Source organism: Oryx dammah, unplaced genomic scaffold (assembly GCF_014754425.2).
Source record: "Oryx dammah isolate SB20612 unplaced genomic scaffold, SCBI_Odam_1.1 HiC_scaffold_327, whole genome shotgun sequence".
Lineage (NCBI taxonomy): Eukaryota > Metazoa > Chordata > Mammalia > Artiodactyla > Bovidae > Oryx > Oryx dammah.
In genome coordinates this window covers 1-12,607 of record NW_024070493.1, presented here as the reverse complement: position 1 = coordinate 12,607, position 12,607 = coordinate 1, and the positions used below count along the sequence as shown (strand labels likewise).

The following is a 12,607-nucleotide window of genomic DNA, read 5'->3' as shown; positions in this document are numbered from 1 at the left end:
AGGAGGAGGAGGTGAGGCGGCGCGGGGAGGAGGAGGAGGTGAGGCGGGGAGGAGGAGGAGGTGAGGCGGGGAGGAGGAGGAGGAGGAGGAGAGGCGGGGCAGGGAGGAGGAGGAGGTGAGGCGAGGAGGAGGAGGAGGAGGTGAGGCGGGGCGGGGAGGAGGAGGAGGAGGTGAGGCGGCGCGGGGCGGGCCCCCCTGGGTCAGCCCCCCGGAGAGGCCACAGGTGCAGAGGACACGGCACCCGTTTCCCCCGAGGCCCTGTGCCTGCTTAGCGCCAGCGACCCAACCGGGGCCTCGTGTGCCCGCAGGGAAGGCCCGCGCGGTCTGAGCGGGTTCTCGGCCCGGGGCTGCAGCTCCTGCTCACACCCTCGGCGAGTGCCAGCCCCCGCTGTGTACAAAGCCTCCGTTTAGACGCTGCCCTCGGAGCACCAGTCCCCGGGGCCGCAGCCTGACCGGGACGCAGGGGAGGCCTCCTCTGAGACGCTGCGGCTCCGCGCCGCGGCGCTGGCGGAGACGCACCGTCCTCCTCTCTGGTCTCGAGGAGGGAGAGATGGGAGGTGCCAGGGGCTCTGAAGACCACCGCGCACGCTGCAGGCGGGACCCCGCGTCCATCCAGAGCCTCCTGGGCACCACCGGCCACGGTGCCCGCAGCTCCAGTGTCCGCCTGCCGCAGGCAGGGCGGGGCTGCCCCTGGCCCGAGGCCGCAAGGGGTCAGCCGAGCTGGCGGCCGCTGGGGTGACCCGCCGCCCGCTCTCCTGGCAGCCAGAGAAGCTGGGGGACATCTGCGCCTCGCTGCGCTACGTGCCCACCGCCGGGAAGCTCACCGTCTGCATCCTGGAGGCAAAGAACCTGAAGAAGATGGACGTGGGCGGCCTTTCAGGTGGGCGCAGGGCTGCTGGCCGCCACCGGAGGCGCCCGAGGTCCCGCTGTGGCCTGAGCCCTCGGCGGCCGGGGAGGGCGCGGCTCCCAGGAGGGGCCTGCAGGGCGAGGGCCGGGCTCTGCGGGGCCGGAGGGCGGAGCCGACCGCCCTGTCCTCGGCCGGGGCTCGGGGTTCCCGAGTCACCCCGGGCAGGCCGGTTTCCTGCAGGCGGGTCTCACCGCCCAGGTCGGAGGATGGGTGGGGCGGGTCCCCTGCCCAGGACCGATGTCACCAGGAGCCCCGAGCCCCTCACCGAGCCCCAGGCTGCGGCGGGTCACGGGGGCAACGCCTGTGACCTCGCTGGCCCCGGGCTGGCGGTCCGGGGTGGGCTCAGGGCCTGCCTGCTGCGCCCGCAGACCCCTACGTGAAGATTCACCTGATGCAGAATGGCAAGAGGCTCAAGAAGAAGAAGACGACGGTGAAAAAGAAGACGCTGAACCCCTACTTCAACGAGTCCTTCAGCTTCGAGATCCCCTTTGAGCAGATTCAGGTCAGGGCTGGGGGCGCTGGTCACGGGGCCCGGGCTCACTGCTGACCCCCGCGGGCGGGCGAGCAGACGGGCACCACCCTGGGGCCTGCATCCGGGCGTTTCCCGAGCTGCCCCTGTGCGGGCAGCAGGCCTCTCCAGCACGGCCTGTCACTCTGCAAGGATGCGTCTGCCCGCCGGGCTACACGGGGCCGTCGGGGGAGGAGGTGGGAGCCGGGGGCGCCGCGCGCGAGCTCCTGCCCACCCTCCCGCAGAAGGTGCAGGTGGTGGTCACCGTGCTGGACTACGACAAGCTGGGCAAGAACGAGGCCATCGGGAAGATCTTCGTGGGCAGCAACGCCACGGGCACGGAGCTGCGGCACTGGTCCGACATGCTGGCCAACCCTCGCCGGCCCATCGCGCAGTGGCACTCACTCAAGCCCGAGGAGGAGGTGGACGCACTGCTGGGCAAGAGCAAGTAGGGCCGCGGCCGGGCCGCCGCCGAGACCCAGAGCCACGGACACCTCAGCTGTGCCCCGTGCGGCGCCCCGCCCGTCCACGCGGCCGCGTCCCGTCCCCTTTTTATAAGGACCATCCCCTCCGACGGCCGTGGGAGGAGGGCCCCCAGAGGTGGCGCGGCCTGCCCACCCCGGGAGCCGTCCCGCTGCATGCCTGTGCCCCGCTCCTGCGAAGCTGCACCCCAGGCTCACCCAGAGGCGGTGCTCCCAGCCGGCAGTGCGGCCTCTCCTGTTCCCTGAGCGTGTGCCCCCCCCGCCGCCCCCGCCCCGCTCTGAGATGGCGGCACTGCTGGGTTCCGGATGGGGCCTGCGCTCCGGCTCCTGGACGGGTAGGGACGCGTGTGAGTGGCTGGTTCGGAGGCCAGGTGTGGAGACTGGATTGGGCAGAAGTCACCGCCCCCTCGGGCTGGTTTTGGGGACAGCACGGACCTGAGCTGGTGGCCGGACTTGCATGGGGTCTGTCCATCCTGCGAGCTCATCTTGTGGACGGGAGATGTCAGACTGTGAAGACACGGGAGACCCCCTCCCCAGAGAGACCGCAACGGGCCTGCTGGGCCCTGGTCTCTGGGCAGGCGACGTGGGTGCCAGCCCCGTTGGGGCCGAGAGCTGAGCAGCGTCTCCATCCTGCCCGCGCCCATTTCCTCTTTTAATCTCAGTGGAGCCGCGCTGTCTGTGCAGACCCGGGTTCTTCCTGAGGAGGTCCTGTCCTTGGGCCCAGGTGAGCAGGGGGCGGTGGCCGGCCAGCCTCCTGTCGTCCCCCCGGGCTTCTCTGGGTCCCCAGGGCAGGACCACGCTGGATCCCCGCTCAGCTCCTGACTCCAGTGTTGATAAAAAGCCATATATATATATGTGAGTCCAGTGTGCACGCAGGCTCCTTCCCTACCCGCAGCCTGGGCAGGAGCATCAGCCCCCGCCACCCCTGGCTGGCTCCCTCCTCCCCTCTCGGCCCCCCAGCGCCCAGAGCTGCTCCCGTCAGCCCACATCCCCCACATCCCCCATGCGGACGGACGGCTGTCTTGGGCAGGCTCTTGCTGGAGGAAGACGCCGGGGCCCTGCTGCATGTGGCGCAGTGGGAAGGGGGCTCGGCCGTGCTCAAGGGCCTGCGTCCTGGGAGCCCCTCTTCACAGGTGGGAAGGGGGCGGCCCTGCCTTCAGGACCGGGTAACCACAGAGCAGAGGAATTCGGTGCTTTGCGAGGGTCCCCCCGTTTCAGGGCCCCACCCCAGGCTGACTTCTCACCCCTCCCCTCCCTGTGCCAGGACTGGCCTCCATCCTGACGCGTCTGCTGCTCTGGGGGTCTTGAGCCTGGACGTGGGGCTGGATGACAGCGCTGGGCTGGCTGAGGGGCGCGGTGGGGGCAGCAGGGGCCTGCCAGGTCGGCCGGGCCCAGAGGAGCCATCTGAGCAGACATGTCTGCTGACCTGTGGCTGCGGGAGACACATGGCGTGCTCCTGTCTCTGCCTGAGGGTCCTGCCCCAGGCCTGTGGGTGCCCGGGCCTGGGGTCCCCCCTCCGTGGACTGAACGTTGCCAGGAGGGAGGCAGCAGAGGTGCCCTTCATGGAGGGGCTGAGAGTGACACACGAAACCCAGGCCCCTTCCTCCCCTCTCCTGAGCAGGGGCTCGGGCAGGGCCTCTGACTGTGGCCAGGGGCGTGGGGGGTGGGGGGCGGGGGTGCTCTCAGCACAGCCTCAGCCCCTCCTCCCGAGAGACCACACACGTTCCTGCTGCTGTGGCCTTGGGCTGGCAGCAGAGCGCGCCAGGTCCCCGTGGGCGGGGCGGGGGGGACGCGGTGAGCAGGGTGGGAAGAGACCCCCCGTCCCACAGTCCTGCGGGGTCTGGGTGGGTTCTTGGGGCCCCCCTACGAGGCTGTCCCCGCCCCGCGGCCCCCTCTCCACCTCAGAGCCCTGGTGGTGGCAGACATGGAGGGGTCCCGGGGCTGATGCTGGCCGCCCTCAGCCCCGCGATCCAGGTGCCAAGGTAAGCGTGAGTTTTAGACAAACCACCAGTGACTGGACGTGCGAGCCCGCCCTTAGCGCTTGCTGGGACACCCCCGCGCCCACAGACCTGTGGCCACGCTCTGCTGTCGGGCAGCCTCATCCTGCGGCCACTCCTGCCTCCCTGGCTTGGGGGCAGGGGCGGGTCATCGGGATGGCACCCATTTTCAAGCTGCAGTGCTGGGAAGGGGGCGCTGTGAGCTGGAGATGACAGGACAGCAGCCCGAGAAGCCGGCCTCGTCCGCCCTGCGCGCTCAGCTGCACACGAGGGTGGCCGCCCACGCCTGCCCCGGCTCCGCGCCAACAGCTGCATGGCCGCGCCCAGAGCCCAGCTCCGCGTCACAGCCCCGAGCTGCTCCCCGACGCCGTGTGAGGTCTGCGTCTCCCCCAGCTCCCCACGCCTGGGGAGTCGGCCTGGGCCTGGCCTGACCGGCCGGTGCGTGTCCATGGCAGAGCGGCCTTTGTGGCCTGCTCCTCCCCCGCCGTCTGATCCACTGAAAAGCCATACGGGGGTCTCCGGGGCCACCCTGTTGGAGCCCCCGGCCCCTCTGACCAGCTCCCCTCAGGATACTGTGAAGGGCTTGCCTGCCAGCCTCCCGCCCCCCGCCCCGCGTCCCGAGTACAGACGGGTGTCCCCCTGGCCCTGCTCCATGTTGGGGGCGGGGTGGGCAGTGGGGGTCCGTGGAGACGACCAGGATGCATGGGAGCTGTTGGAGGCTGGGTCTGTGGTTGGGTCCTGATGCCCCCTGGGTGGACGCACAGTCCCGCTCCCGTGACGCTGAGGGGGTGGGGGCGGCAGGGGGCAGCGGTGGGGACCCCCATCCGCACCCAGCCCCACCCCACCGCCCCCTCGGGAGGAAGGGAGGCCGGAGGGGAACCGCGGGCCCCAGGCTGAGCCATCGTGTTGGACCCAGAGGACAGCAGCTCCCGCCAGCAGCCCCTAGGTGGGCCATGCTGGGAGGGCACGCTGGCCGAGGCCACGGTGGGGCGTGGGCCCCACGCTCCACGAACTGGGGGAGGGGGTGTGGGCGGGATGGACCCCAGACCCCTCAGAGCAGCCAGGTGTCCCGCCCCGACCCCTCCCGTCCCAGCACTGGCGCTGCGGCTTCTGAAGCCCCCAGACCAGGGCGGCAGGCCCAGGTTCGGGCAGCGTGTGGCCCACCGGGACTCCCAGCCCGCCTCACGGGAAGGACGTGTGTACAGCGGCCCCCCCCGCCCCCGCTTGGCAGTGCCCCCCACCCCCCTCGCCCCCACGGACCCTGGTCTCCCGTCCATCTGTTCTTTTGTAACAAACAGCATCTCCTTATTAAAGAAAAGAGCTGAAAGTGAGCTGGGAGTGGAGGTCTCTACTTGGGTAGGGTGAGGGCGTGGTTCTGAGACCCTGGCCCCGTGCTCAGGGGGTGGTGGGCCTTCAGGGCAGCTTTTGGGGGGGCCTTCAGGGAGGAGGGGTGGATCAGACCCTCGGAGCCCCCCCACCAGCCAGCAGAGCAGGCCTGGGGCACGGCCGCAGCCTGAGCCCCACGGGTCTGCAGAACGCCGCCGCCTACAAGCGCTGAGTTAGCTCATGGAGGAACCCGAGATGTCTGACCTCTGAGGCCAGGGCTTCAGGGGTTTTCAGGGAACAGGCAGCACCCCCTCACCCCGGAAAGTGTGACCCCCCGCAACACTCCCCCTCACCTCAGCCCGTGGCAGTCTCCTCGGGGGTCCTGGCAGGCCCTGAGCGCCGTGGGTATCTGGCCCCGACTCCAGAACGAGAAGGCAGAGCGCCCTTCAGGCTGGCCGGGGTTTCAGGAGGGAGTGGCCGGGCCTCAGCGGTCCCTGGGTCTCTAGGGGACACGTCTCCACCGATCGCGAGGAGCCCTTGCTCCACACCTGCCCCTGCTCCCAGTGTGGTGACGGGGCCTCTGCAGGGTGTGAACCAACGGGGGGGCACGGGGGTGGACGCAAGGCCAGGCCTGGGCAGCTGCCCACGCTGAACGCCATCTCTGGTGACCCCGTCCGCGGCCCTTGTGGTCTGGAGCTCTGGAGAGGCTCTGGCTCCCCAGACCCGAGTGGTGGCCCCGAGACCCCGCTGCGGAGGGCAGAGACCAGGACCTGGCCGCAAGCACCAGGGGCACCGCCAGACACCGGGCAGCCCCACAGTCGCGCCCTGAGCCCCTGGGCCACGCGGCCAGCCCTGGGATGCAGGCCCCGACGGCCGGGACGGTGACGTGGGGACGCCACAGGCTGGCCCACAGCCATGCCACCCCGAACGTGCCGACCGCGTCTAAGCTTGGACACCAAGCAGCGTCAGGCCGGGTGGGAGAAATACCACAGGCTGGCCCAGATGTGAGGTTCTATGAGCCCCATTTCCTAAAGCTCAGAGACCATCACAAAGTTAAAACACAATTTAATTTACTCATTTATAAATACTGTTGTGTTTCCAGGCATCATACAGACGTGAATATTATTATTCCCAAACTTCCAAACACAGAATACTTCATAATACTATATAACAACAACCAGTAAAACAAAACCATTCACCTCAGGGTTGAAAGGCCACTCAAAAGTTGCATAAAAATACATTCAGCTCACGAAGTGCATCCAGACTCCTCCCTGAACCCCGCCCCCTGGTGTGTGTACACAGAGGTGCTGTCTCGGAGGGGAGTCGGGGGTGTGGGGGGAGGTGAGGTGATGGGCGGGGACGTGGAGACCCTGGGGAGCTTCTCACGCGCGTGCTGCACCCAGCCAGCCAAGGCTGCGGCAGGAGATGGGCGGACAGGGACCAGAGTCACAGCCTGAGGCTGAGCCCCTCATGGCGGGCTGGGGGACACAGTCTCCCCTCCTGACTGGACAGTCGGCCTTTCAGGGGGCTCAGAGGCCCTGCCCCTCCCTGCAGCCTGCCTCCAGGGGGCCTGGCTCGAGGCCAGTCCTCCAGCCCAGGAGGCAGGTGGGGTGGAGGCAAAGGGCAAGGCAGAGCCCGGAGCTCCGCCCGCACCCAAGACCACTGGGGTGCCTCCAGCTGGAAGCAGGGCTGCCCCCGGGCCCCCGCCAGGCATTTGCACAGCAGGGAGCTTTGCAAGCTGGGGCGACTCGTGGAAAAACCTCCCTCCTCTGAGCACCACGGGCTCCAAGTGAGAAAAGCAAAGACTGAGCGTTAGGAAAATGAGGGCGCGGGAGGGTGGAAGGCGTGTCTGTTCTGGAAGGACGCGGGTGCATCCTGAAGCCACCTTAAGGGGCCACCCAAGGCAGAGATCACTCTGGAGTCCCCATCAGGACAGCGAGCGGAGGAACCGGAGTGGCTCAAGAGGAGCAGGGCGGCGGGGGGCAAAGATGGGAGCTAGCAGAGACCCTGGATGAAGCCAGGGTGAGGCTGTGACATCTCCAAGCAGCAAACACACTGCACGCAAGCTGGAAGCAAGTGACCCCCGAGCGCAGCACCCTTCAGGGGCACCAGACTCTCAGCGGCTTCTGTCTGCAGTCTTCTCCCCAGCCTGCTGCCCAGCCCGGCCTCCCGGAAGGCGGCGGCACCTCTGTCTGGCCTCTCCTTGCCCCAGAGCCTGCTCGCTCCCCAGGAGCCGCCACAGTGACAGGTCCCGGGCCCCAGGGAGTCAGCACAGGCGACAGACGCCGTCCTTGAGGGGCCGCAAGCTCCGTCCTGCAGCCCTGCTCCGGGCAGGTACCTACCTCGGCCCGGGACAGCCCCGACGGCCCCCCAGGACTGCGACTGGTTCCCATCCAGGGCGGTCCTCTGCAGGCCTAAGGCAGAGCTAAGACGGGGCAGCCGCTGGGGAGACACACAGCTCGAGGCCACCAGGGGCCGTACCACCTCCTGGGAGGGCCGCCTGTCCAGAGGCTCACCCGGCCACCAGGGTGGACTGACCTCCACACTGAATTCACTCTCCCGCTTAAACAATTTGAATGGAGAAGAAAACATGAATTTATGAAGTTAGAATGAGCAAAATCTGAGTGTGAGAACTATCTGGTCTCCTTAGGAATCAAAAAACCCACCGACTCTCAGTCTAGAGACCCGACCCGGACCACTCCAGCCCCTTCAGACGGCAGCACGGCGGCCCGGGGCAGGCGCGGGCCCGGGGCCCAACAACTGACCCTGTCCTTCCAGCTGCTTCCTCCTGCTGCACCCCTGCCTTCTCACGGTGCCCGAGGACTCACCCCCAGGTGCCAACACGTGCCCTGAAGCTCAGCATGGGGACAGCGCTCGGTACTGGCCCTGACTGGGAGGACCGCCTATGCCCGCCCTGTCCAGAGGCGGGGTGCCAGGGGCTCCCCCGCCAGCTGGAGCTGGGCCCTCCCTGCTGGCTCAGCTGTGAAGTCTTGAGGCTCCCCCTTGGAGGCACGCGGGCTGGGGCCCTGGGAAGCCCCTCCGTGCCGTCTCCACTGCCTCACACCCACAGCAGCGCCCACCCCGTCGGGCTCCCGCGCCAGCAGCCTGGCTGAAACCCTGACGTCTGTCTGTCTGGGCAGATCACACAGTCAGGCGGGGGTGGGGGCCAGGGAAGCCAGCGCCCTGGGGGGGGAGGGGAGACGGAGGCCCGGTCCTGGCATCCAGGAGCAGCGGCCTCGGGGACAGGATGGCGAAGGGGCCAGGCTGCAGCTGGAGGCAGGTCGTCAGGCCCGGACGAGCGGCCTCCCTGGAAAACTGCAAACTGCTGCTGACAAGGACCCTCCCAGGCACCGACCTCCCGCTCAGGCGCCGTGGTGATCGGGCAGAGTCCCAGGGGCAGCGAGGAGGCCCTGGCCACCACCTTACAACCCACAAGGCCCAGAAAGAGACCAGATTTAGGGTCCCCTACAGAATGAGCTGCGTGAGACCGTGCCTGAGACTGCGGCTCTGGCCACAGGGCCCGCCTTCCTGAGCTGGGGCCTGACACACGAGGGCTGCGGGAGGTGCCCGCAGCCCAGAAGGCACAGCCGGATCTCCTCTGCCCGCTGAGAGAAGGGTGGGGTGACCCCTCCCACTCAGCCTCCTCCTGAGAAAGAGGCAGGGCCGTGCCAGCCCGGTGCTGGGGGTCAGGGTCAAGGGCCCCGGTGGGTCCCCCAGAACAAAGGGCTGGTGCATTGAAGGCTGGAGGTTCCTCTGACGTGGCGTCATTCCCGGCCCGCCTGTCCCCACTGTCAGACTCCTCCCCGTCGTGCCCACGGGCAAGGGTCTGCACGCCCTGAGAAAGTGGTTTTGCCCCAGGAGACAGACCTCCTGTCTGGAGCCGGGACTGTGATCGATCATAGCTCTGGGTTAAGGAGCACGGGGCGCTTCTGAGGGCCACGGAGGAGCTGGAGCACTCTGTCATTTTCTCAGACAGAGGTAGTGTTTGCCGACAGCTACACACCAGACGTCAACAGCAGCCCCAAAGCTGAACTGCACGCTCACACCAGCCGAGGGACCGAGCTCTGACAGAAAGCACAGGCCTCAGTGTTAACACCAAGGCATCACCAAGGACTCAGGACCCAACTCTGCCCTGGACCAAGGGGGCGGTTCATCCAGGCTTCTGTCCGGGGAGGAGGCCACGCCGGGACGAGCAGAGAACAGGCCATGTGGGGACTGAGCTCTGGGCCAGGGAGCCACTGGTGCCTCGGGGTCCCCAACCACACACGGCAGGGCTAGCACGTCACGGGGGGGGGGCCTCAGGAAGACCTCTGCTCCCACCTGGGACCTTTCTGGTTATCAGCGTCTCCCAGCTTGCGAGTGATCAAGGTACAACCCCCAAAGCTCCCCGACCCAGGGTGGGGTCCCTGGACACGGCTGGGGGTGGGGGGGCCTTGCCCCTGCTGGAGCCTGGACGCCTGGTGCTCCTAAGCAAGCAAGCCCCTCTCCCACACACGCCCGGAGTCGCCAAGTCGGCGTCCTCAAGGCTGGTCTCCTCATGGGCCCCACTCACACCCGCCTCCAGCAGCCGGCCCCACGCCCCTCAGAAGCCCTCACGAAGGTGCTCTTTCTCTCAGGACAGGAAATCGGGTCGAGGGAGCGAGGCAGGTGGGGCGCCCAGAGCTCAGGTTTTCTCGTGAAGAAACTGTGATGGGGGTACAGGCGCGCTGAGAGCCCGGCCCGGCTTCGCGGCGTGAGCGCCTGGACGGACTGCGGGGCTTGGGGCCTGTCCAGCATCCACGCCCCGGGCACGCGCAGCGGGGGAACCAAGGAAGGACTGTAACAGCACAGACGCGGGGACGAGCCAGGCCGCCCGAGCTCGGGGCAGACGCTGCAACAGCCAGGCGCCAGTAGGCGGTCGGCAGAAAAGCTGCTGCCACCAGCATCGCCGCATGGGCTCAGAGGAGAGTCAGCTCCTGGGTGGCAGGGGCGAGCGGCTGGGCAGCGGGAGGCCGGGTCCGAGACAGGCCTGGCAACCCTGAGCCGCCTCCGGACGCCCAGCCGGCTGAGGGTCGCTGTGGTGCCTTGATGGGAACTGTCTGAGCCGGGGTCGGGGGGCCGCTGAGGGCGTGGCGGCTGACAGCAGCTGGCGGCCAGAGGCAGGCCCCGGCTCGGCCGGCGGGTGCAGGCACGCGCCGTCCCCGGCAGCCCGGGCCGGGCCTACTTGGACAGCTTGCTGATGACTCTGATGAGGGCGCCGTTTTCGTCTTTCAGCCTCTGGTTGTCGGACTTCAGCTCCGTCAGGACCTGCGGGGCGGAGGAAGACGCGTGAGGCTGCTGTGTGAGGGTGACCAGCGCCAGCTCCTGGCCCCGCGGCAGGGACGTCCTCCCCACATCCTGGGCGAGTGACGGCTTCCTGTGTCCTCCCCGCGAGCACTCCGGTTGGAGAACCTGCGGCAGCGCCCATGCTGGGGACACAGGGACATTCGGAGGGTGATGGGGGAGGCGGGGGCACAGCCCAGGCCTCCGTTCACACCCACAGGACGACGTGCGGATCCTGCTGCTGCAGCCCGGGGACGGGACAGCTGAAGCCCCTGGGGCTGCGGCGCACGTGGCCTCATCAGCCCCAAAACCGGGCCGGGACTGCCGTGGGAGGTGGGCGGGCTGTTCTGTCAGCGTTGGACCCTCACACCCCACTGCTCGACCTGTGGGACAAAGGGGCAGTGGCCCCCAGCCCAGGCGGGGCACTCCCAAGGGAGGCATGGGGTCCAAGCGCTCTGACGGCCCCACAGGGACGCAGCTGGCCCGTGACCTGGCTGCAGGCGCTGGTCTGAGAGAGAGAACTCGTTCACCTCGAGGGCGACCAGATCTCTACTCCCATCTGTTGAGGGTCAACGTCCTCTGCTCGGTCGTTCAGGCCTACAGCCCCCGCTGGGCCACGTTCCTGGGGCTAATTCCAGGTCTGGCTCTGCTAGTAACACTCAGGGGCCAGTCAGATTCCCGAAAAGGATGCAACTGTCCCCTCAGCCCCTTACAGACGAAGCAGGTTAAGCTGCAGACAGACGTGTGTGGACCGCAGACAGAAGCACTGGTACCCAGAGGACAGAGGGTATCTGGAGCGTCAGGACGGCCCTGGGGGCTGGGACACAGGCAACCTCACGGCCACAGATGTGGACAGGAGCCCAGCATCACTGTCCACGCACAGCCCCTCACGGGAAGGCCAACACTGATGCTGCAGGTGGGGGTCCAGAAGCTGGGCCACGTCAGGCACCTGGCTCTCTTCCCTGGGTTTACCACTTTGTATCTAGAAAGGCCCGTCCCTGCCCTGGTCCCCCACAAAGCAGGAACTCCGAGGGGCCCACAGCTGTGGCATGGCGTGTAGGAGGGCGCTGATCCAGAAACACCAGAGCAGGGCAGTCCTCTGAGCCCCTATGATGCCCTCACGGCCCCATCAGAGCCTGCACTGCCTCCCTGCCCACCCTCAGCCTCAACTGCTCAGACGCCTGGGCTGAGAGGCTGGGAGAGGCCCTCTGATGTGCCCTCCCAGGCCACCAGCAGACGCCCGGGCCGCGTTCCCGCAGTGGCTCTGGATGGGAAGCAGCTCTCCACGTGGGTATGGCCGTGTCGCCACCGGCGGCTCTCAGATCAGGTCTGAACTGCCGCCTTTGAAAACATGTCCAAACACGGCCTCGACTCTCGGGAGACTCACTTCCAGGTTAAGACTCGATTCTTTGGGAAAACCAGGTCGAGGCACTTTCTCAGCCGCCCGAGCTTCTGCTGACAGCCCGGGACAGTCGGAAAGGACCAGGAGAAGCTGGTGCTCAGACGGCAGAGGCCGCCTGCCCCACACTCTCCCCATGACCTGGGGTGGGTCATGTCTTCTGACTCGGTTCTTCCAGCAAGAACAGTGGCTGGTTTCTCACGTGTAAGCAGAGAGCTTGGCACGGGCCTGCACAGACCACCACTGGCTCCGCGGTCCCCAGCCCCAACCAGGCCTGGGATCTTCCACACCAGAGGAGGAATGAGAAAACTGGGCCATCTTTTGGGGCCCCCAGTTCACCCTGAGTCAAGGGCTGATCTCCCTGAGTGGAGCGTGGACCTCACGCACCTTCCCAGGAGGCCAGGGGCCGCTTGGCCGGCAGGGGGACCCCAGCGTGTGCAAGCTGCCAGCTACCCAGAGGCACAGCAGACAGGCAGAAAGAAGAGAAAGCCTCAGTCAGGACCGCTTAGATTGTGGCTGGAAATTAAAAACTCATGTCGGAGAGTGAGGGCCGCTAGGCCCACCTTGGCAGGAAACGCACCGGGAGTCGGGCTTCAGGCCATGTGAGGGAGAGGCTCCGAGTCCAGGATATGTGTTTCCTGGTCCTCCGGACACCACACACAAACACCTACCCGAGGCCCCGTCAGG

The 12,607-nt window shown here is 67.6% G+C and overlaps 1 protein-coding gene across 1 annotated transcript; it reads left to right on the top strand.

Annotated features, from left to right (window-relative positions):
* Nucleotides 1–48: 48 nt before the first annotated feature.
* On the top strand, nt 49–1,984 carry LOC120859241 (synaptotagmin-2; the record flags this gene model as incomplete). The annotated part of the gene is made up of 4 exons (XM_040235417.1): nt 49–60; nt 763–880; nt 1,276–1,409; nt 1,661–1,984. Coding segments are annotated over 4 exons (471 nt in total), but the record flags the coding sequence as incomplete, so codon positions are not given.
* Nucleotides 1,985–12,607: the final 10,623 nt, after the last annotated feature.